The 24,548-nt window shown below is 33.4% G+C and overlaps 1 protein-coding gene across 18 annotated transcripts; it reads left to right on the top strand.

Moving 5' to 3' along the window:
• The first annotated feature begins 1,389 nt into the window (after positions 1–1,389).
• SGR2 (shoot gravitropism 2 (SGR2)) lies at positions 1,390–23,471 on the top strand. 18 transcript variants are annotated; one of them, XR_002688571.2, is made up of 22 exons: positions 1,390–1,590; positions 1,938–2,185; positions 3,727–3,827; positions 4,488–4,682; positions 5,696–5,851; positions 6,174–6,245; positions 6,335–6,487; positions 6,652–6,702; positions 7,454–7,624; positions 13,831–13,980; positions 15,844–15,909; positions 16,016–16,531; positions 16,707–16,767; positions 16,894–17,021; positions 17,275–17,347; positions 17,942–18,044; positions 18,344–18,437; positions 18,605–18,786; positions 19,556–19,604; positions 19,800–19,900; positions 21,075–21,121; positions 22,731–23,471. XR_002688571.2 is itself a non-coding variant. In XM_089763602.1 (22 exons), exons 2-22 carry the CDS (start codon positions 1,969–1,971, stop codon positions 22,969–22,971), a joined length of 2,808 nt encoding a protein of 935 aa, XP_089619728.1. In that variant the 5' UTR covers positions 1,390–1,590; positions 1,943–1,968; the 3' UTR covers positions 22,972–23,471. The 18 variants fall into 18 exon arrangements, 16 of the variants coding, with proteins under 16 accessions (XP_089619728.1, XP_089619725.1, XP_089619729.1 ...); XM_089763602.1 differs by having other exon boundaries at positions 1,943–2,185; positions 18,605–18,667; XM_089763599.1 differs by having other exon boundaries at positions 1,943–2,185; positions 19,540–19,604.
• The last annotated feature ends 1,077 nt before the right edge of the window (positions 23,472–24,548 follow it).

Here is a 24,548-nt window from a genome sequence, read left to right as displayed (position 1 = left end):
ATTCATGTCTACAAAAGCTTTCCCTTTCCTTATCCCTCTTTCTCCGTTTATTTGATTTATCAAATCATTTTAAATGATTTTAATATATAATATATAGAAAGTAGAGATTACTTTTTTTTTATCATTTTTTGCCAGTTTCTTTCTTTATATTTGAATAGTTGAAAACAATTAAAAAATTTAACCAATTCTTTTATGCCAAATGTCAAACAAATAAACTTTTAGGGAATTTTTTATTCATTAGTATAGATTATGTAAAAAAATTGAATTAGAAAATAAAACTAATATATTATAATCACAACAAAAGAAAAACTAAAAATTTAATATATATATATATATATAATTTTTTTAAAATAAAAGAAAGTATAAAATTAATTTTGACCTTGTTATCAACGGTTAGTTGAAAAATATAAAAAAATTATATTAATATAAAATAATTATAATTTTGAGAAAAATTAAGTTTTTAAGTAGCATATTAAATAAATAATATTGATTATTATTAAGTTTATATTTTATTTTGCTCTATAATAAAATTTTTTTATCTTTTTATATGAGAATTAAATTGCTCTCCAAGATAGCAATATGATTATTTTTTGTCATAAAAAATCATCGTTATATAAAATCATTAAATGCTTAGCCAACATGATGATACAATTACCATAAATCATCTTGAATTCTAAAGTGAGCATTCCATACCACATAAAACGCAATTGATTAAAATTTAAAATAATTTGAATATAAACTTATTTATCTTTATCATAATAAAAATTAACTTATCTAATATAATACAATTAAATTTAATAATTTTAAATATGATATGAGGATACAAGACAAACATCATATGAAAAAAAATATAAAAATGATATAACTTAAAATTTTAACAATAATTAATATAATTTAATAAAATAAAAAAATTATATTTATATTTTATATCGATATATATTATGACATATAATTTTTATATAAAATATAATATAAATACATAAATTTTAATATTTTATATAACATAAATACATGAATTACTATAAATAGTACAACAAACACAATTACCGGCTGCAATTTTCATTGTAATTCGCCTTTTTCCGTATTATTTTCTTAAGTCTAGAACAAAATTTAAAATCCTCTCAAAAGAAAGAAAAAAAAAATAAAAAGAAAGAAAAGAGAAAGATGTCGAACTAAAAAGAGAATGCAAAGGCTTTTTTTTTTTTTTTATTCTCTTATGGTCAAAGTTTCATGTTGTTGTTCTTCTTCTACCGGACATTCAATTAACCCAACCGCCATTCAATCCTTCAACTGACTATTTCAGAATATACTTTATCAACAAAAAGTTACTGGAAAAGAAGTCGGTTAGTTTTGTTCTTTTCTTTGTTATTCTTTTCTTTTGCTATTTTCAATAGAAAATTTTTCATCGACTAACCGAAAGAAATAGAGGCTCTGAAAACTTATACCGCCGCGAAAATTAAAAAAAGAAAAAAAATTCAAATTAAACGCCATTGGCAAAACCCTGATAAAGCCCCCAATGTTCTCCTGCATGAAAGATGGATGGTCTGATGTAAGCAGAATATTGACAAAGACGGTATCAATTTTGAAAAGGTACTGTCTTATTTTTATTTGTGCAACTTTGATTTGGGCTTGATTTTGAATATAAGAATGTCAATCTTATGATGCATCCTTAGATTTGGGTTTTAAGAATAAGAGAAAACCATGCTTTTTAATTCTTGAAACTCAAATGATGGGTTTTTCTTTTTTGTCAAAATTGACGGTTTTTTTCATGGGTTTTCGTTTCTTTTCATGTTTCTTCAATTTGAAGAATGCCTATTTTCTTTTTATTTCTTAAAAACTGGTTAAAAGGTTTAAAAGCTAAATTCTATTTCCATTTGCCTCTGTTTGGTATCAGGGAAAGAAAGAATTAAAGAAAACCTGTACTTGACTTGATACAGTGCAGGTATTCTATTTGAAGATTTGATTTAGATGGCGGATTCAGTAGAAAACACCACAGTTGAAGGAACAAGTGGGGTGGAGGAAACATCACCCGATTCATTGAAGAACACGCCATATAACATTGCAAGATTGGAGGATGTGATAGAGCATTGTAAGGGTCGTCAGAAGTATCTTGCTCATACGAGGAGTCCTTCTGATGGGGGTGATGTCCGCTGGTACTTTTGCAAGGTTCCTTTGGCTGAAAATGGTTAGTTTCGGCTGAAATTCAAAGTCTAGTTTTAGTTTGCAATTCTTAGTTTCCATTCTCTTTTGGTTGTATTATCAGATAGAGAGGTTTGTTATCTACATATTCTGATGCATTGGAAACATTTTAAGAGAATTTTTGTTCGTTGTCATAGGTGTTATAACTGTCTTGTAAATGTGTGTGCATTTAAGGCATTGTGGTTTACTGTGGGAATCCACAGAGTACCAAGTTAGAAGTTGAGACTTGAGATAGTGGAGAGCCACAAGTTGTGCGCCCAGGTTTTGAACTGTTTTTGCTATGCAAGTTAGGCGGGCTGAAAGACTGGAATGATTGCTTTATGTGTTAACTTTTTGCACAATTTGAAGGGCAATGAATATGCATTCTGTCGGTCTTATTGTCTTTACTTTTTCTTTGTGGACTGTTTAGATTAATCAACTTCTTGACAAGGATGATCCATGGACTTAGTTATCAAGGAAGGAATAGTTCGTTCAGGAATTGAAATTTAATTTCTTATCCATCTCTACTTTTTTTTTTTAATAATAAAAACATGATATTTCCAAGTAAGAATCAAGCTTATAAACTGGAGGGAACTGGGGAAAGGTGTTGGGAAGTCTGTTGCAATGCAACGCTTCTGAATAGTGTTGGACAAAATATAATATTAAGTCTAACTTTTCTTAATATAGTTTAATTTCTTATGGAAAACAATTGAATTTTTCCGTATAATTTCTGGAGGGATAAAGAGTTGTCTGGTTCTGTCATGGATACATTAAGGTCATGGTTAGATGGAGGAGTGTTTCAGGCTTCTGTTTATGATGCAATAACTCCTTGAAGTGAATGTTAAAGCTGTTTTTAATCATAGTTGAGTTGGGGTAAATAATGCTGAGGATTCGCATGGGCCAAAGGATGCCTGTGAAATACAGAAGTTGTCAAGATAAAGATATCTGTTTGCCTCTAGCCACCAGAAGGCAAAGAATCAGCAATTGCTTTACAATTTTTTGAAGTCAGTACTAGACAAGAAAACACATTAGGTGGAACAGATGTAATAGGTCTATGTCTAATATGGGCACAGGAAAGAGGAGAGAAGAGGTTATGGTAGGCTGCTGGCCATTGGGTGTCACAGTTCCAGGTTCAATGTTGTTGTCTGGCTCTTCCATGCTCTTGATTTCCCTCTGAAATAGGGATTCCTTTTTTGGTTTATAGATACTTTTTTTCTGGGCTTCAACTGCCATGCTTGGTAATATTTGCAAAAATTTAATAAGGAGGAGATTCATTTTCTGGAATTGATGTTATACATTTACATCATTTATTTAGAACACCTAGTCTCATTAATTATTTTCACTTACAACTAGTCTTTCACCAGTATCAACTTTTTCGGTTCTTTTAAATTGGATCCTTGTCTCTTGAACTTAGGGAAGTAGACATAGCACCATCTCCTCCTGCGGCCCCCTCCCCCCCCTCCAACCAGTTGGCTGGATATCCCCTTTTTTCTGGGGAATGAGGAGTTCAATTTAAATTTTGATGACTTTTTCTTTTGTTTTCTACAGATCTAGCTGCCTCAATTCCTCGAACTGAGATTGTTGGGAAGAGTGACTATTTTCGTTTTGGGATGAGGGATTCTCTTGCAATAGAGGCATCTTTCTTGCAGGTCCTCTTTTAAAACTTATATTTATGTTGCATGATTAAGCTGCTATTCCATATTAATCTTGGTAGCTAGACCTCCTTCTGACCCTTCAATCGTTTTTGGAATTTAATAGGGACCTATCTTCTTATTCATGATTTATACCACTGCAAGTATCTATTTAAGTACTAGAGTGGGTTAATTAGGTTGAATAAGGAATCAAATAATACTTTCTTATTGTGTCTGACAGTGGCACTATTTAAGAAGAGGATTGAATCATTCTTCCTATGCTAGAAGTAATTGTCCATCAACTGGCTTAGGCAATCTACAGGGGGGATCGGATTAATATAATCTGGTATGGTGAAGAATTGGAGTGGCAACCCTCAAAATAGAAAAAGCCACTATCTTCTCTTTTCTTTTCTCCAATCTTCTTGTTCAACAACTGGTACCAAATGTATAATAAAGATAGCATGATTGTGTCCAATCCTGCCTTTGATCTTATTCCAAGCAGAAGACAAAAGTACTCTTTGTCCTATCATAGCCTCCCTTTTTTACCCTGAAAAATTATTGGTGTCTTTGCATTTACTTCTTATCATATTTTCTGTGAAAGGGACCTTTTATATTCAAGTTATTAGGTGGTAATTTTTTTTGGTTCATCTAGTAGTTTGGTTTAATATGCATTTACAGAGAGAAGAAGAGCTACTATCTGGTTGGTGGAAAGAATATGCTGAATGCTGTGAAGGTCCAAGAGGACGAAGTAGTTCCGGCAAGATGTTGGACATGGGAGAGGATTCATCTTCTTCCAAGGGTTTTCAATCAGCCCAACTATATGCATTTGAAGAAGAGAGGGTTGGTGTCCCTGTAAAGGGAGGGCTTTATGAGGTATCTCGTTCTTCTTCAAGTTTCTGCAGTTCCCAACTATTCAGATCTTTTTATGTGATCCTTTGGAGCAAAAGATGTTTTATCCTTTAGTGCAAATCTTTTATCTAGCAAGATGGAGGATCTTTTGCCATAGCCATCAGTATTTCTTAAAATAATCAAGTAATATTTTTATGCTAGAATTTTAAATGATTTGTTGCGAAACTGGGCTTCATTCATTCTTTGAAAGCTTTATTTCTTGTTTATTGGCTGGTTGTAATCAAGTTTGGCCCCATGCTTAGTACTGAACTCAATTATGGAAAATTGAATTTTGCCCTTCCAACTACTTTTCCTATGTAAATATGTTGTTATTTGCATTTATAACATCTTTCTCCTTTTTTTTTTTTCCTCTCTTCTCTGGTTTTAACCCTAGTTTTGGTAATAATAGCAATGTGGATGATGAACCTTCTTATTTTCCTTTGCTTGTATGACTTTTCCATTTTTTTTGGTATTTATCAAGGTGTGGGCATGTTTGCTCGTTGTGTGTGTGCATGTGTGTTGTTGAATGAGTACAATTATCAATGATTGTGTCCATTTATATTTGACTGTGTTTGAACTTACATGACTGGATATACGTTGGGCAGTATCGAAAATTCTTGAATTAGGGGTAGTGTTAATCTTTAAGCCATTTTATTGCCTTGTGCAAAGGATCTATCTTAGTAGATTGCATTTGTTTCTATATGTTTTCACATGAATGTTGCACCATTTTTTGGAGGCTAGGAATGTTGTTTGAATCTGTATGGTATGCTTTTGAAGCTACCATGTCATAAGCTTTTACTTTCTTTTGCATTGTGATGAGGACTTGCCTCATCCTCAGTTCCATGTTGTCACATTAATTCTTTTGATCATGTGCTAAAATAACATACTTCTATAGCTGAAAATTTTAAAAATAATTTTTTGCTCACTATCAAGCACTAAGCTTTATTTGCTCTAATCAGGTATAGCTTTTTATATCTGAGATGATTTAAATAATGCAGGTAGATTTAGTTAAGAGACACTGTTTCCCTGTATACTGGAATGGAGAAAATCGACGTGTTCTGAGAGGTCACTGGTTTGCTCGTAAAGGGGGCCTGGATTGGCTTCCACTTCGTGAAGATGTAGCTGAACAATTAGAGATTGCATATTGTAGCCAGGTTTGCCACAATTTTTGATGTTATAAGATCCTATTTTCTCCCAATAAAATTTGATTTACCATGTTTGCATTGTCTATCCCAATGTAGCTCCTAAAATTTTTACAAGACTGCTGGAGACCTTGTTGCCTGTTAAACCCTTAGAATTTGAGGGCCATGTGATGGCTTTCCAATTATTTCCATCTTCATTTTCTTATTTTGTGCTTGTTTTAACTTGTTCATTCTTTCCTTCTAATTGAACTTAGGCATAAGAATGTATCTTTTTTGTTTTTAGTTGTTTTTTTAATATAATTGTAACTGCTGATGAAGTTGGACTTATTAACAGGTTTGGCACAGGAGAACATTTCAACCATCAGGACTTTTTGCAGCTAGAGTTGATCTGCAAGGCTCTAACCCAGTATGTTTATAATATTCTGGAGGGACAATCTATTCACTAAAATCATAATATGTAGTGCCTAAGACATGAGGTTGCAACACTGAATGCAGGGACTTCATGCACTTTTTACTGGAGAAGACGATACCTGGGAGGCTTGGCTCAATGTTGATGCTTCTGGTTTTTCCAGTGTTTTTAATTTCACGGGAAATGGAATCAAGTTAAGACGTGGTTACTCTGCATCTCACTCCCCCAAACCAACCCAGGTTTCTGTCCTTTCCCCTCTCTTATGCATCAACAGCTCGAAACAATCTATGCTTTAATGATAGAAATGCCAATATGCAAATTACTTGTGTGTGGGAGCCTGAAATTGGATCTTTGTTGGTTGATCTGTCATAGAATTGATATTTTACACATATGATTGACTTAGGATGAATTACGTCAAAGAAAAGAGGAAGAGATGGACGATTATTGTTCTCAGGTATGCTTTAGAGCATTTTGTTTGTTGCATATGTTCATGTGTTTTATTTACATGATTCTAGAAGATGTATTTTAGGTTTTTCTTAATGCTTTCCGGTACAAAACATTATAAATAAAAAAATTTAGTAATATTTCTCAGAAACTACAACTTTGGCTATAACTATTATACTGGTAATGAACAGGGAAACTATGAGGCTTCACTAAAATAAAATATTGCCTGTTGCAAAATCTTATGCCTTTCTTACTTTTGATCAGAGAGATTTATTGCTGAATGTATGCGTTGTTTAAGGATTTACTTGGGCTAAAAACTACCATGGACAAACTTGTTCTGTCATGCAGCAAATTTTTTTATTTACATCATAAAGTTTAGGTTATGTGTGTATGATCCAGCTACATGAACTTTTCCAGTTGTTAATACAATGCACACTTTTTAATATGATGATGGGCTAGGGTGGCTTGATATTACTGGAAGATAAAGGAATATTTTCTTTTTCAGTATTTGCTTAATTTTGGGCTGGCAAACCTTTCATGTGATGGATATTTTACATGGAAAATATATTGTAGACTTGTTGTATGAGTGCAATTTCAAAATTGTTTTTAATTGAATACTAAACTTGTAACCATGCATAACCTTATTCCTTTTTCCTTCCTGCAATCTTCTTTTTGTACAATTAGTGAGCGTGTGTGCACATATCAGAGCATATCTGTCTGGTTAATGATGTTTACAATAAGACTGTTTGTATTCAATCTAGGTTCCTGTTCGACACTTAGTCTTTATGGTCCATGGTATTGGTCAAAGGTTGGAGAAATCTAATTTGGTTGATGACGTTGGCAACTTTCGCCATATCACATCAAGCCTTGCGGAGCTGCACCTGACTTCACATCAACGCGGTGCACAAAGAGTCCTTTTTATCCCCTGTCAGGTAATAAATTGTTCCTCTGTGATGATCTTATACTTCCTTTCCTTGTTTGGTTGTTTCTCTTTATTAAGAAGAAAATCTTTGTAGCATATGCAGTACAAAAAATGTTCTGTACGTGAATGAGGCTGTATATCATTGTTATTGTGATTTTCATTATCATCATTCTCTCTGTCATTTATAATTTCAATGATAACGTTTGCTGGCTGTGTTATTGAATAATTTATGTATTTTGAAATGGATAGGATTGCTTTATCTGAATTAGTTGACTTTCTGTTACAATGTGACAGGCCACTGCCCTGCAGTTTAGACATTATAGTGTTTCTTTTATGCAAATAATTAAGGCCCTTGAATGAAAGTCCTATATTGGCATCTTCTGGGTTCATATTTAAGAGTTACCACAATATTGTTGCTCAATATTAATGCTTTTAAAGGTATTAGGTATTGGGTTATTTCTAAGAAGCTGCCTGCTTTTCTTCAGTAATTGTTTATTTATGAGTTATATATTTTAACTTTCTTATTACATGGAAGCTGTAGCTAAAGTTGCCACTGGAATGTTAAAATGGTTTTAGGTAAATCCATGTTTCTTGGGAAACTTACCGCTTAAAAATCTGTTTTATCACATATAAATTAAGCCAGTGTTAAACGACGTCAAGTGGCATAAATGAGAAGATCAATGAAGCCAAAATAAAGAAATATTAAAAGATGTCTGAAAATGAATTCATGATAGACTATGCTATTTTAGGATGTATACATTTATAGGCCCTTGTATAGCTTTTAACCGAACTGTTATTCTAGTTCATAGTTTTATTACAATTATGAAAAACCTCTCCAGTTTGGAATTTAACCTTTGCTTGGTTGAGTGTAAGGACATTAACAAAAGTAGTATCAAAATAGTATATAGGCATAATGGTTTGAGTTTTTCATTCTTTGAAATTTTAAAGAAATAATTTATTTTATTTGCATGATGGGTCTGGAGAAGTAATAATGAAATCTGAAGATGAGGGACCTTTCCATTACAGTAATTCAGTTGGGATGTATATTCTATTGATTTTGACTTTTTTAATTTGCCTTCATTGAATTGTAGTTGTCTTCTTTTGTTTATCTTGATCCAAGGCTTCATCCTTAATGATCAATGAAGGTAAAAGAGTTGACTAGTTAAATGTTTTGTTGGTACAAAAGAGGTCACAAACGCCAATCTGCAAAGGGCACATTCACCACACCACTTTTATTGTCTTCAATCAAATGCGGCAGCCATGGAGGTGAATGATTTAAGACAAAAATACCTCATTCCACATCCTGGGCCACATTGGCTATGTATTCTGTACAAGCATTACCCTCCCTTGGAGTGTGCCGAACTGCACCACTTTCTAATGAACATTGTGAAGTAGCATTATTTTTTAGTGAAGGATGCATAGCTTGAATATTCTTAACAATATTAAAGCCTGAAAGTTGCTTATTCATCAACTTTATCGGTTCATTATTATTATTATTATTATTATTATTATTATTATTATTATTGTTATTATTTAGCCCTTGCTTGATGCTTACTTTTTGAGCTCACTCATTTATTTTTTCTGCTATAAGATGATTGTGTGGAAAAACTAAGATATATATCAGTGTGGAAACTGAATGTATGTTGGAAAACTGCTTATTGAGAATTATACAAGAATCTTAGGTTTATATACAACTAATTTGGGGTTAAACTAGGAAACTAAATTTTCCTAAAAAACTAATCCTATAATTGAGGGATTGTCTATCCTAATTTTAGGGATACAAATACTTAATTCTAGAGATACAAATATAAATATACAGATTACAAGATTACAACCAGCTGTAAATAAGTGTTTTCCCACACTCCCCCTCAAGCTGGTGAATAGGTATTTTCCATTCCCAGCTTGGAAATAATTTCTTAAAATGTTGCACTACTGAGACCTTTAGTCAACACATCTGCAAGTTGACCCTTGGTTGATACATAAGGTGTACAAATCAACCCACTGTCTAGTTTCTCCTTTATGAAATGCCGGTCTACTTCAATGTGTTTTGTTCTATCATGTTGCACAGGATTGTGTGCAATGCTTATTGCAGACTTGTTATCACAGTAGAGTCTCATTGGTCCATCCCACTTGATCTTCAAGTCTTCTAGGATAATCTTTAACCATAGTAGTTCACAAATTCCTTGAGCCATTGCTCTAAACTCTGCTTTAGCACTTGATCTTGCCACCACATTCTGTTTTTTACTCCTCCAAGTCACAAGATTACCACCTAAGAAAGTGCAGTAGCCTGAGGTGGATCTTCTATCAGTTACTGAACCTGCATAATCAGCATCTATATATGCTTCTAGAACTAACCCCGAATTTCTTTTGAATAAGATACCTCTACCAAGATTGGCCTTCAAATAGTGCAATATACGGTAGACAGCCTGTAGGTGCACTTCTTTAGGACTATGCATAAATTGACTTACCACACTCACAGCATATGCTATATCAGGTCTAGTATGTGAGAGATAAATGAGTCTTCCAACTAATCTTTGGTACATCTCTCTATTTACAGCAGCATCTTCATTAGCTTCTCCAATTTTATGATTAGGATCTATAGGGGTATTTGTAGGTTTACATGCAAGCTTCCCAGTTTCCTTCAGAAGATCCATCACATATTTCTGTTGTGAGATGAAAATACCATGCCGTGAGTGAGCTACTTCAATTCCTAGGAAGTACTTCAATCTCCCTAGCTCTTTTATCTCAAATTCTCTAGCCAAACACTGTTTTAGAGATTCTTTCTCTTTTTCATCATCTTCAGTTACAATTATATCATCAACATACACTAATAGAACTGTGACTCTCCCTGAATCAGAGTGCTTGATAAACAATGTGTGATCTTCTTGACTCTGTTTATATCCCATCGCTAGCATCACTTTGGCAAATCTCCCGAACCAAGCTCTAGGAGACTGTTTAAGGCCATATAAAGCTTTTTTCAGCCTGCATACTTTGTTTGCTTCTAGATGACCTCCAAATCCCGGTGGAACCTTCATATATATTTCTTCTTCCAAATCACCATGTAGAAAAGCATTATTTACATCAAATTGTTGAAGCTGCTAATTGTAATTTGCAGCCAATGATAACAAAATCCTAACTATATTCATCTTGGCAACTGGAGCAAAGGTTTCTTGGTAATCCACTCCATAGGTTTGAGTGTAGCCCTTAGCCACTAACCTGGCTTTATACCTTTCAACTGTACCATCTGCCTTGTATTTTACAGTGAAAACCCATTTACACGCCACTGGATTTTTTCCTTTAGGCAACTCTACCAGTTCTCATGTCTGATTTTTCTCTAAGGCCTCCATTTCTATTTTCATGGCTTGCCTCCATTTCTCACTGGATAATGCCTCGGATAATGTAGTTGGAACAAAAGTAGTGTTTAGGCTCACAAGAAAATTTTTGTGGGACGGTGAGAATTTTTCAAATGACACAAAATTAGAGATTGGGTATAGTGGATGCTTGGTACATTCTCTGGTTCCTTTCCTAATGGCAATAGGCAGATCATAATCACTAGTTATAGTTTTAGGAGATTCATGCTCATTTTAAGAAACAGAGTTAAAAACTGTAGTTACCTCATTTCCAGAGTTAGGATCAGGTTTTTGGACTGGCACTGGTTCAGGATCTGAAACTTTCCTTCTTGAGTACACCTGTAATTCCTTCATAAAATCAAGAACAATATTATCCTTTGTCACATCTTCTGTATTTGGAATAGGTTCAGACTCAAATTCAGTGTTTGACTTGGGTTCAGCAGAAATAGGTTTCGACTCAAAAGAATTAATGGGTACAAATGTTGAAAAAAGGGGCAAATCAAGCAAAAAGAAGTTTTTATCCTTATCTTCCATGAATGAAGTCTCCCTCTGAAGATAAGGTTGAGTAAAAAATGGTTTATTTTCAAAAGTGACATCTGCAGACACATAGAATTTTTTGGTAGGAGGATGATAGCACTTATATCCTTTTTGAGTCGAAGAATACCCCACAAAAATACACTTAATCGCTCTTGGATCCAATTTTCCCCTATTATGACTGTGAACATGAACAAATGATGTACAACCAAATATCCTAGGTGTGAGATTGTTTGTGGTATTGAGGTTGGGATAAAATTGTGAGAGTAGTTCCATAGGAGTTTTAAATCCCAAAACCCTTGAAGGTAACCTATTTATAATATGTGTGGCAGTGAGAATAGCTTCCCCCAGTAAAATTTAGGTACATTTGCTTGAAAAAGAAATGCTCGGGTTGTGGCTAGTAAATGGCTGTTTTTCCTCTCTGTCACTCCATTCTGCTGTGGAGTATTAACACAAGATGACTCATGGATAATCCTCTCTTTTTGGAAATAGGTAGATAGACTCTGGTTGAAGTAGTCTCTTGCATTATCAGACCTAAATCTCTTGATTCTCACTCCAAATTGATTTTGGATCATGTTTTGGAAGCTTAAAAACACACTATTCACATCTGATTTAGATTTAAGTAAAAAAACCCAAGAGACCCTGGTATAATCCTCTATGAATGAAACAAACCATCTCGCACCAGAAATATTAGGAATTGTAGAAGGACCCCAAATGTCACTATGAATCAAGTAAAAGGGAGTAGAACTTCTTTTGTTATTGATTGAAAAAGGCACACGTCTATGCTTTGCAAGTTCGCAAACATCACAATGAAAATCTTCGACATTTAATTCTTTGAACAAAGAAGGAAACATGTTTCTCAAGGTTCCAAAAGAAGGATGTCCAAGACGAAAATGCTAAAGCCATATTTTGTCTTTATTGGAAGATTTTTCAGAAAGAAATGACAAAGGTAAACTATTCTTGATACTACTTGTGTTATTTGATGTCTCAAGATAGTATAGTCCATCCTTCTCCTTAGCAAGTCCAATCATCTTTCCCGAATTCTGGTCTTGAAATTCACAATAAGAGGGATAAAAAGTTACTTTGCAATTCATATCTCTGGTAAGTTTTTGTATAGATATCAGATTAGTAGACAATCCAGGAACATGAAGAACATTTTTGAGAACAAACGAGGGATTAACTTGAACATCTCCTAATCCTGCCACTGTGGTAAGTAAACCATTTGCAACAACAATTTTCTTATTACTAGGACACAGGTTATATGTACTAAACTTTTGTGAAGAATGTGTCATGTGGTCTGTGGCTCCTGAGTCAATGACCTAAGAACTCGTAATAGGCCTAGCCGAGACATTTAATCCATGAAAACCGGAAGCTTTACCTGAACTAGAAACCTTACCTAAAGAACATACCACAGTAGGCTTTTCAAGGATTTTCAATAAGTTTCTCAGCTTTTCAATCTTCTCCTTGTCGAATTCTCCTTGTTTCTGAGACATCTGTAGTACTCCAGTGATTTTTCTAGTTAACATTTCCTCAACTTGGGTGGTAGTGATATCTTTCTTTGAAAGGGTTCGGCAATGAAGGCCTAAACAAGATTCGGCAATAAAGGCCTAAAATTTTCAGCAATGAAGGCTGAAAATTTTGCTTCCCAAGAAGAGCCTAAAGCTCTGATACCATGTGGAAAAACTAAGAAATAAATCAGTGTGAAAACTGAATGTATGTTGGAAAACTGCTTATTGAGAATTATACAAGAATCTTAGGTTTATATACAACTAACTAGGGGTTAAACTAGGAAACTAAATCTTCCCAAAAAACTAATCCTATAATTGAGGGATTGTCTATCCTAATTTTAGGGATACAAATACTTAATTCTAGATATACAAATATAAATATATAGATTACAAGATTACAACCAGCTGTAAATAAGTGTTTTCCCACAGATTGTCTGTAGGAATGGATTGAGAGCCAGAAAATTTCAAGATAGGTATGGTCAAAGCAATGAATGTTAGGAAAGGTCATGTGGAAGCTAGTTTTCTTAGAAAAAGTAATGAGATTTATGTATAATTGGTTATTATAATATTTTAGACATGTAGGGATGGTATTTTCTGCTGTAAGTATGGAATATTGCGGGATTCCGTTGGATATAGTTAATTGTAAGAATGGATATACATATGTATTGTAAAATCTTTTCTGGTATTTATTATGAGCTTATTTTTCTGGTTTTTATTCACTTCTTACTCATTTTCTTCTCTTTTATACTTTAATGCAATTTTCATTTTTTCTTCTATTTTTTGATGTTCTCTTTTACATGGTACCTGACCTGACTTGTTTTCAGTGGAGAAAAGGCTTGAAGCTCAGTGGTGAAGCTGCAGTTGAGAAAATCACACTAGATGGTGTGCGGGGTTTGCGTGTTATGCTGAGTGCTACTGTTCATGATGTGCTCTACTACATGAGTCCCATATACTGCCAGAGCATTATTGACTCAGTACCGTGTTTACTATTATGCATTTTATTCTTTCTTTCATTTTTAATATTTGCAGTCTGCATGATTATTTGAAAATGCTTCTATTAGTTTGTGTTCGTAGAATATTACATATATAGCTCTAAATAATGGAGGAACTGCAAAAGAATTTATCAAACAATTTCAGCAATTTAAGATTCAACTCATTGCTTGATTATTACTTGAGCTTAGGTCATAAACTGAAGTGTTTTAGACCTTTCCATAATTAGTGATGAGTCTTACAGGGGAATGGGCTTTCCTCTTAGATATGTAACACTACATGTTTAATTTTCTTGCACTGGAACTGGTAAGAAGGAATTTCAATTTCAATTTCCCATTAATATAGTCATTGAAAATGGGGAATACGCTTGGATCTAAATAATTATAGGAAAAAGTTTGAGCTACTGTTGTAGAATTTTTTTCGAAAAGCAAGTACATGAATGTGTAATTTTTTTTTACCCAAAACAGTTACTTTATTGACATTTCTAACATTTTAATATCCAAATGAGATGAGTTTAATTTTGTTAAGAACTAAATATTATCTTGGATACTATCATGAATTCGTAATTTTGTTTCAACAATGGCACAATGTTATCTGTTTTTTTTTTCTTTTTTGTTGTAGAAAGTACTGTATCTATACTAATATATATAATGTGAGTGACTGAGTTTGGTGTCACAAGTTAAGTGATATGAATTAAGTTGACAAAATTACATAAAAATTTAATAAAAGAGTAAAATAACATATAAAAATAAGGTGATATCCATCATTTCCCTTCCTATGTATTACGATTGGGGACACCTTACATTCACCTAAAACAAAAGACTACCAATTCCCTTCGAAAAGAAAAAATACCTTAAAAAACTATTTACTTTTGGAAAACAAAAACTGCCTTCCTATTGTTCTTTTTTCCTCCCTGTTTTCACTCATGTAGTGTGTGTGTCAGGAATTCTAGTCAAGAAAAAAGTATCACATCTTGCATTTAATATGAATTTCGATTTTATATTATAAGTGATTTTTATCTGTAAATAATGCCAAGTGATGCAGTTCAACTGCATAAACCCTTTGTGTTAGAAAACCATTTGCACCAAATGAAAAGCAAGAACAAAAACATCAGGTTCCTTACTATCCAAGTGAATAAAAGTTTCCTGAGAAATGGAGAAACAATTTTCTTTCAATGTCATGAGCTGCATGTACATAGTGGTGATATGCGTTTTGATGTAGTTGTTGTGAGTCATTTATTTGGAGCCAAGTAGTGACATGGTAGTAATGGAGGCCACATTTTGTTGAAGATGGTTTAGAAACTGGCATCAGATGAATATATGTGGTGGTGAGTGGTATGGGTATGAAGGTAATGATCCATTTATAGTTGTTGCAGTAAGACTGGTCGTTCATGAATGTCTGGCACCATTGAGGTGTCTGATGTCAGAGGCAGTTTTGATGTAATGTGAACTTGCATGGTTTTCATGAGGGAGCTAAAAACACAATTGACTAATATAAGCTGCTGCATTTGCAAGTTTACAATAAAGGGTACTGGAGAAAGAAGAAATAAAAATGGTAGTTAGGTGGTTCGGTCATGCAAGCCACCATGGGATTGGGCTGTATAGTTCTATTCTAGGTCACTAATTCGTCTCTCCTGCAAAATTCTCTACCATATCTGGAACAATATATCTCGAATGAATCATCTTCTAGTGATTATGTAGATGATAATGCTCATTGCAATATGTATAGCGTAGATGTTATTCAAATTATTTGGTGGTAAAGTTTGAGAAATATGTCCCGAGGGTTATTACAGTCTGAGAAAATTTTTAACTTTGAAAGCAAATTGATATGTAATTCTTGTCCTGCAGGTTTCTAACCAGTTAAATAGGCTGTATTTAAAGTTTCTTAAACGGAATCCTGGTTATGATGGAAAGGTATGCGTCTGGTTGAGTGAGTATTTATTGTCTGTCTTTCATTATGTAATTTTTGTGATCCTGTATGCATTTAATGCTTCGTAATTATGACATCATTTCTGTTTAGGTTTCCATTTATGGACATTCTTTGGGAAGTGTCGTCTCCTATGACATCCTCTGCCATCAAGAGAATCTCTCCTCCCCATTTCCAATGGAATGGGTGTATGAGAAACACTCCAAAAATGTAGGATATTCCCCTAATATGAATAACCAATCTCCTAAGTGCTGTTCTTTGGCTAATCTAGAGGAAAAGAACTCCACTACAATGATGAAGAATACAGTAGATTGCATTGGTGAAGACATGATGGTTTCACGACCAATTTCATTGGTGATTGAAAAGGTACATGTTGGAGATAGATCCTTAGTGTCAGATGAAAATAATGTCGCTGCTGAGGACTCTATGCAGAAAAGCTGTAAGGAGGATGTGCATGATTTACTTAATGATTTTAGTGAAACCCCTCAGCTGAAGGAGGGTGGATTTGGTGAAGCTACAGATATCGCTGGTCTTTTGGAGAAAGTGACAGGGGAAGAGAGTGAAGAAGCCAGAGATAAGGATAAAGCAATCAAAATGCTTAGGGAAGAGGTGGGAATTTCAATATACATGTATAAGCACAAACATACACATACTTATGCATACAGGCAGGGTGTCTTTGTTTCTGTGTATACTGTATACACACATGCATACGCTACCACCAATATATGTTTTTCCCTGGCTTTCTTGGATTTCAATGTGTTAAATGAAGGTTTCCCTGCTTCAGATTGATTCCCTAAAGGCAAAAATTGCAGAACTGGAATCACATAACAGTGAGGAAACTAGTGGTATGTTGCTTCAAGGAAATATCTGTTCTGATTTTTTTAAGTTGAAGGAAATTTCTATACTTGACATTATCATTTGGTTCATTCTTATGGAAAAAATTCTTATGTGAGTGCTGTCTTATATAACAGAAGATAAGGAGACGCTTATGCAAAAACCTCCTACATTGCAGAAGTTTGATCAAAAGCTGCCATCGAAGCTAGATGATGCACCAAAGAGCTATACCCCTTATATCAGATACACAAAGCTTGAGTTCAAGGTATGATGAAAAGAATAGTAACTATTTTTCTTTCATTAAAAAGTATTCTTGTCTTGTTTTGATAGAGTAGCTTCTCTGTAAGATAGACTACATTTCTTATGTTATTTTAGTAGTATTTAAGGACACACTCAAACACACAAACACGTGCAATCCTTCTTAGAAGAAGAAAAAGTGGATACATTAGTCTTATATGAACTACATTTAACATTTTAGGAAATCTGTTACTGATTCAGTTCAACTGTTATGATATCAGGTTGACACATTCTTTGCAGTGGGATCACCTCTGGGAGTGTTCCTTGCCCTTCGTAATATCCGTATTGGACTTGGTAATGCTCAAATCTTAGATGTTTTTAATGTGGTTTACATTGGCACTTGTAAATTCTTTACGCATACTCCAATATTTTTGTTACTACTTTGTACGGTTTTAGTGTTTTTATTTTTTTTACTTTTTAATCAAGGATGGATGCCCTTGGCTGGTGAAAGATATAATTCCCACATTTGTTATTGAGTCACAAAAACTCATGATGATTGTAATGAATGATTTAACTTTATTTTGGTTGTTGCTATTTAACTTTATGGTACGCCTGGTTCTTTTAAAAAATGATCTCACTTTATTTTATCGTTGCTTATGTTTATTCTTCTAATGACTATGCCCCAATTTTTTTTTAATTCGTATGATTAAATTACCACAGTTCCCCTAGTGTGCCACAATTTTAGTTGTCTTCAGTAGAGATGCTATAGCTAGTATATTTCTCACTTTTTCTTTTATGCTTCCCTCATATCTTCTGTTTAGGTCAAATCTTCAAGTTGTAACATTATGTATCTCACCTTATTTTTCCAGATTTTCTTCCCTCTTCGCAGTTGTTTTTTTGTACTTTATCCTATGCTTAAACTGCTAACTGTTTTTCTTCGCATTGCAGGCAAAGGGCAAGAATATTGGGATGAGGAAAACATTCACGAAGAGATGCCTGCTTGTCGTCAAATGTTCAACATTTTCCACCCATTTGATCCTGTAGCATATAGGTTGGTGTTAGCCTGTTATGCATTTTTTATTCTTCATTGGAGCCGAGAATGTCAAAGTCCTAACTGAAATGGTTCATTCTGGATTTGGCATGAGCTTTTTTGATTAGCTCATCTAAACTGGCAGAATTGTGAAGCTATACTTGGGTTTAGACAAGTATATGATCTTCTTTCCACTTATTTTTAGGAGAGGAGGGTGGGTGGGGTGGGGAATTTGTCCCTTCCCCTTGCCATTCCCCTTCCGTTTAGGAGATGGTCCATTTTTCTTCTTTTTTGTCAGATTGTTTTGTATTTTTATGCAGAGTAGAACCACTTGTTTGTAAAGAATACATCACAAAACGTCCTGTTATTATCCCTTATCACAAAGGTGGAAGAAGGCTGCATATTGGATTTCAAGTAAGGCCTTTGATATATGCATAATATAAGTTAACGTTTTCCCACTGTCTTGTATTCACGCTCTCTTCGGTGTCTCTTCAACCTTTTATTCTCTTTCATCGTGTACCTTACCCCTCTTTTGCTGTAATCCCTTCTGAATTTTTTATATGCTTCTGTGATATGCTTAGGAATTTACAGAAGATTTAGCTGCTCGTTCTCAGGCAGTAATGGATCATCTGAGCTCTGTAAGGGTGGGTTCTATTCCATCCAGAGTTAATAGCTTATTCTTTGTTACATGTACAAGCTTTGTTTGGTTCCATTGCTCTGACTACCATGAAAAACAGACTTCTCAAAAGTTTCCCAGTTCCAGGTTCCATCCGAGTGCCAATGCCATGGTTATTCTTGTAAATTACACGTATATATTTATGCATAGTAGCAATGGTCAAAGTCCATTTTATTTCTTCTGAGTGCAAGTTTAAGCATTAAAGTCATTATCATTCTCTTATCATTTATTGCTTTTGTGTAGATATAATAGTTGGAAATTTAACTTTGTTTTGGCCTAATTTCTACTTAAAGAATAGTGTGCTTGTTTGTTTGTTTTTAAGCTATAGGAAATGTATGTGTTGACAGTTTTATGCTGAACCCAACCAGGTTATAGTGAAGCTTTTTGTTCCTGTTTGGTTCAAGCTCCAAAGCATTGGCTGCTTATGTTGTAGAAATTGATTTAAATTTTTCATCAACAGTTAATGAACATTTGAACCTTGAAAAAAGTATCAAGTTATTTATCCATATAACTATGTATATATATTTAAATATCTTGAAATACATGAATCATCAATCTGAGTAACCTGAAAGCCTGTACGTCTAATTTACACGTTCGGTGCTTGTTTTCTGGTAATATTGAAGTTCCAAACTGTATGCAAATACATGTTGATCATATTGGTTTCATTTGAGTTCTAAGTTGCCTTGAATACTCTATAATACATAAAAATGCTGAATTTGTCATTAGTTTTTATAGTACAATTTATAATGTATCTGCCAAACTTGAGTCTCAATGGAATCATTGTTTGGGGTTTACATTACTAATTTATATTTTTTAGTTTCTGGTCTAATAAACTTCTAGACTACTTTTTAAACAGGCTAAAGTGCTCACAGTTTGCCAATCAAGAAACACTGATGGCCTAGAAGGTAATCGGGAGTTTTTCTACAGCTTTTTGACTCACTTTTTGTTTTAATTGCCTTTATGTGCACAAAGTAACACTGAAAAGATGGGGAGCATGTTATCTTTGTACCTCCAACAAAATTGATTTTGACCTAATCGATATTACCCCTATATTTTACTTATACTCTTAAACCTTGATTTATTTATTTTTATCACAATAGGGCCAGAGAATGTGGAAGAAAAAGAAGAGAGGTCATATGGTTCTCTAATGATCAAGAGGTTAACTGGAAGTGAAGAAGGGCGGATAGATCATATGCTTCAAGTGTGTAATTACACAGTCTGATGCTATTCGATTTCATTTTCTTGGTTTTTTCTGTCTGTTTGTGTGCACATGTGTGCATTAGTGTAGGGGTGTAAGCGAACAGAGCTTTCAACAAATCATTCATGAACATGTTTGGTTTTTGTTTGTTTATGTTCGTTTACTAAGCTTAACAAATGATCTTGAACACCATTTGTACGTTCGTTTATTAAATGAACCGAACACGAACAGCTGTCTGTTCGTTCATTTATGTCCACGAACAAACTCGTTTACAGTTCATTTAAAACTCGTTCGTTTATTGTTCATTTACTGTTCGATTGCTGTTCATTTATAATAATACTAATGAAGTTACATTTTTATCCTTTATCCTAATCCTATTTTAAGGTTCATTTATATTTGTTCGGGTTCGTTTATGTTCGTTTAAGGTTTGTTTGTTTAAATTTGTTTAATTATGGTTTGTTTGTTGTTTATGAACGTGTTCATTTATATATGTTCGTGAACATATTCATTTAATGTTCACGAATAAGCTCATTTAACTTAATTGAACGAACACGAACTGAACACGAACAACCTATTATTTAAACAAACGAACATGAATGAACACAAACTGAATACGAACACCTTTAAAAATAAATGAACACGAACGTATGTTCATTCGTTCATGTTCGGTTCATTTATAACCCTACATTGGTGTGTGCCTGTTAGCATGTGAAAATGAGATGGCACATGAACTTTTCTTGGTACACTTTCCAGCTAGTGTAATTGATTCTTTAGTTTTATTTTATCAGTTGTCACTGCAGTAATATTTAGGTGTTTTTCTAGTTTGTACTTCGTACCATGGGGATCTAGTTAATCTAACACTGATCATGAGAGTCTGTGTAGACCTCTAAATCTGATGCCATGCATTTTGAGAATGAGGCACTTTGATGCTGTAACTCATGGTCTCTCCCAGCCTCTTGCTAATAGTAATAATAAACAAGTTGAAAACTAGTAATTTGAGTTGGATGAGGAAGTAAAAAAAATATCATTTTTGAGAAATCCTCTATAGTAAATGCTAAAATGGATAGGGTAATGCCAATTTATTGAAGCCTAAGGATGTTTAGTTTGTGCTCTAATCATGACTGCCAGGTCATACTGCTGATTTCGCCTAACTCGAGTCTTTTTGTTTTCTCTACAGGATAAAACATTCGAACATCCATATCTACAAGCCATTGGATCACATACGTAAGATTCTTGAATCATTATATCTATCTATGTCTATATATATATATATATATATATAATGTATGCAAGTATGTGTGTATTCTTTTGGATTATTATGTTTGGTTGACTAAAATAACCAAACTTTTGGTACGTATGCCATATATTTCCTTTGGCATATTGTCGTATGTACTGGACATTGTGTGCCTATGACAAGTATAGTAATTGTCCTTTGCAGCCATATCATAAGAAATCCCAAACTACTGAATATTTTCTTTGGTATTGTGTCAACCAAAATTGCCCTCGGCATGTTATTGAACTATATAAACAAGGAGATATGTTGCTACTTAGGATGGTATGTGGCTACCTTCAACCAAATGTGTACATACACCTAAGTTTATCCATATGGTTCTGATGCAGAATGCCAATAAGCTAATTGAGTGATATAACTTAAGATTTTATTTTGTTACTTTGTTGTATTTAGGACTACTTTTGATATTCCTACATTTATATTAGGGTTTAGGGTATTGGTTTGGGTTTTAAGTGAAGTTTGTTAGTTTTCTATATGGAGTCCCTAGTGTTTTTAAAGTCCTACTTTGAATAGGAGTTCTAATAGCGTTTCTAGGAGTCTATGTATATTAGAATTTTCATAATTATCCCTTTTGTGGTTGCCATGCAATCAATCTTAGGCGTGACTCCTAAGGAACCTAGCTGTGAAGCATAGGATCTTCTCTTCTTTTTCTACCCTTTTCTTTGTTCAATTTTTCTGTGTTTTCTCAAGAATTTCAGTTACAAAACCGCCACAAACCCAATCCCCTTGCTTGTCCTACATATATTAAATTCTGAAACAAATGAACTTTTTGTTGGCTGATGGTAAGCATCCAACCAAAAGCAACTGGCAAAATAACTGGAGCGGTCCAACTTTAATATAGGCTGGAAAAGTCTAAACATAACCAATGAGGGATGACGCCACTTGATACTCTGCCTAGCTTGTAGTCCCAACATTCAAAACTAAATGAAAAAGCATGTCATGTGGACAAACAAATAAGGGCTAGCAAACAGCATATAAGCTTGATCAATTATTCATGTAGAGTCTAGTAGCATCTAAGACTATGATACCATGTTAAGTATCCAAATCTAAATCCATATAACAATAGGTAGAGAGGTCATACTTGAATATAAGGCCACAAAGAACTTGAAAATTGTCTGTCCATTGTGAGAGGAGACCCCTAAATAGTGGAGTTGTTAGTTTTCAATGCAGATGGATGGGCTATCTATGTTTTGTTTTTATGTTGTAATCTATTGGCACCTTAATTTTTGAGTTTGGGATCATAAATGCATGTTATTGACATTAACATCAAACTGGTTTTTTTCTAATAAGAAATGAAAAGGAAAAAGAATTAGCATATGATACATGGCCTAAAAGAATGAAATTTTAGGGTCTTGCAACCTCCAGACAAGCCCCCAAAGCAAATTTGCAAAATTTCATATTATCCTCATGTTCTAATGTTTTGCAGCAAGAATACTTGTGACGGTCTAATAGCTTGAACCTTGTGTTTGATGTTGCCTCAGTTTTCAAAAATAAACATAAATATTTTACTCTCATTTTTATTGGTAAACCTTGGTTTAACAGAAACTATTGGAGAGATTATGACACTGCACTGTTCATTTTGAAACATTTATATCGAGACATACCTGAAGATCCCAACTCCCCTGTGGAGTCTAATGGAGGCAGCTCAAGGGATGAGAGTGTTTCAAAGGGCTGGTCTGATCAAAGAGAGACTACTGATGAAGAACTTCCGCTGACATTCTCTGACAGAATTATGGTGAGAAACTTCTCAAGGAAAGCTAAGAAATTTATAAAGAAGTCTTGAGTGGCAACAGATTTCCTTTCTTGCCGTACGCTAGAATTAAATGCAAGCTGAGCTGGTTATGAAGTTATGCACTACACCTTCTTCATCATGCCGTAAGTGACTTTGGCTGTTGCTATTCATTTTGCTGCATTGGGGGCCTTAATCCTGTATTTTAGACAATTGACATGCCATTTTCTGCATGGGTTCTCAAGAATTATTGAAAGAGATATACTGTGGAGAAGTTATGATTATTGCATCAGGGACATTGGTCTGCAGCAATAGACACAAGCATGTACTGTTTTATGCTTCCCTCTGTACATTAAAGGAAATACATTTGTTTGCGCCAAAGTAGTTCATTTTTGCGAATTTAGGTGGCTGATACAATGTAAATGTTATCTTAGGGCAGAAGGTGTACATAGTATATAAACTGAAGAATCTTGTTGATTACTAAGAAAAATCCTGATTTGGTTTGAGTAATATTTTTTATTCAATTCGATTTAAATTCAGATATTAAATGTTTCTATTAGGTTTGAATTGGTTTTTAAATTGAGCAGTGAAAAAAATAAAAAATATTCATATCAAATCAAATTATATATTTTTATTAATTTTATATCTCTTAAATTTTGATAAAAAAAATTAATAAATTTATATCTAAATCTATTTAAATATATTAAAATTAATTTAAAATAATATAAAAATTAAAATTTGATGAATTGAACCTAATCAAATCAATAAAATTTAATTTGAATCAAATTGGTTTCAAAGGAATTTCAATTTGCATTTGGACCGATTTTTTAAAATTTATAATATTATACATTAATTGAAATAATCGACAATTGAATCAAATTGAACTGAATATGTTGTGATTTCATTTTTACGAATGCCAAATAAAAGATGCTTAAAAGGGTGTTTTTGGTAATGACATAAAACATGCAAAGGTAAATGAGTAACGAAGAGAGGATTCATCACATATAAAGATTTTGGCTAAAAACAAAATGAATTTAAGAAAAATAGTTTTTCTAAATTATATAGTTAACTACGCAACAACTAATATGAAAAGATATCATAAGTACACATTGCATTATATTCATATTCTTTCTAGAATCTATGAAGAAAAAATTGAATTATAGTGATTCACATATAATTAAAAAGTTATGTTTAAATTATTTTCAGTTCTAATATTTAAATAATTATAACATATTATTAAATATTGTTTTTGGCCTACGAATATAATTAATTAATCTTTATTAAACTTGAATTATAATTTATATTTATTATCAATAAGTTGAAAACCTAATAGCTCATATCATATTACTGGATTAAAATTGAAATTTCATTAAGTCCGACTTAATTGAATAAAAGGACTTAGATGAATAAAAGCTTAAAAGATGAGGTATTTCAATGGGCCAACTCGGGATTTTGAGAAACCCAAATTAGGGTTGCGGCAAAGCCTTCGGTATAAATTAATTGCTTAAACCGCATCCACGCATTAAGCAATTGGGAGTGCCTCCCCTTTTTTTTAACCCTAGCCGCACTTCCAAGCAATCTTGAGAGAAGTGTTTTTTCTCGTAGGTTCAGCTTAAAGAGGAAAAATAGAG

The sequence above is a fragment of the Durio zibethinus genome, chromosome 7, assembly GCF_047325235.1.
Source record: "Durio zibethinus cultivar Kanyao isolate XHJ-2024 chromosome 7, ASM4732523v1, whole genome shotgun sequence".
Taxonomy (NCBI): domain Eukaryota; kingdom Viridiplantae; phylum Streptophyta; class Magnoliopsida; order Malvales; family Malvaceae; genus Durio; species Durio zibethinus.
The sequence above is the reverse complement of the archived record's forward strand: the minus strand, read 5'-3'. Positions and strand labels throughout refer to the sequence as shown.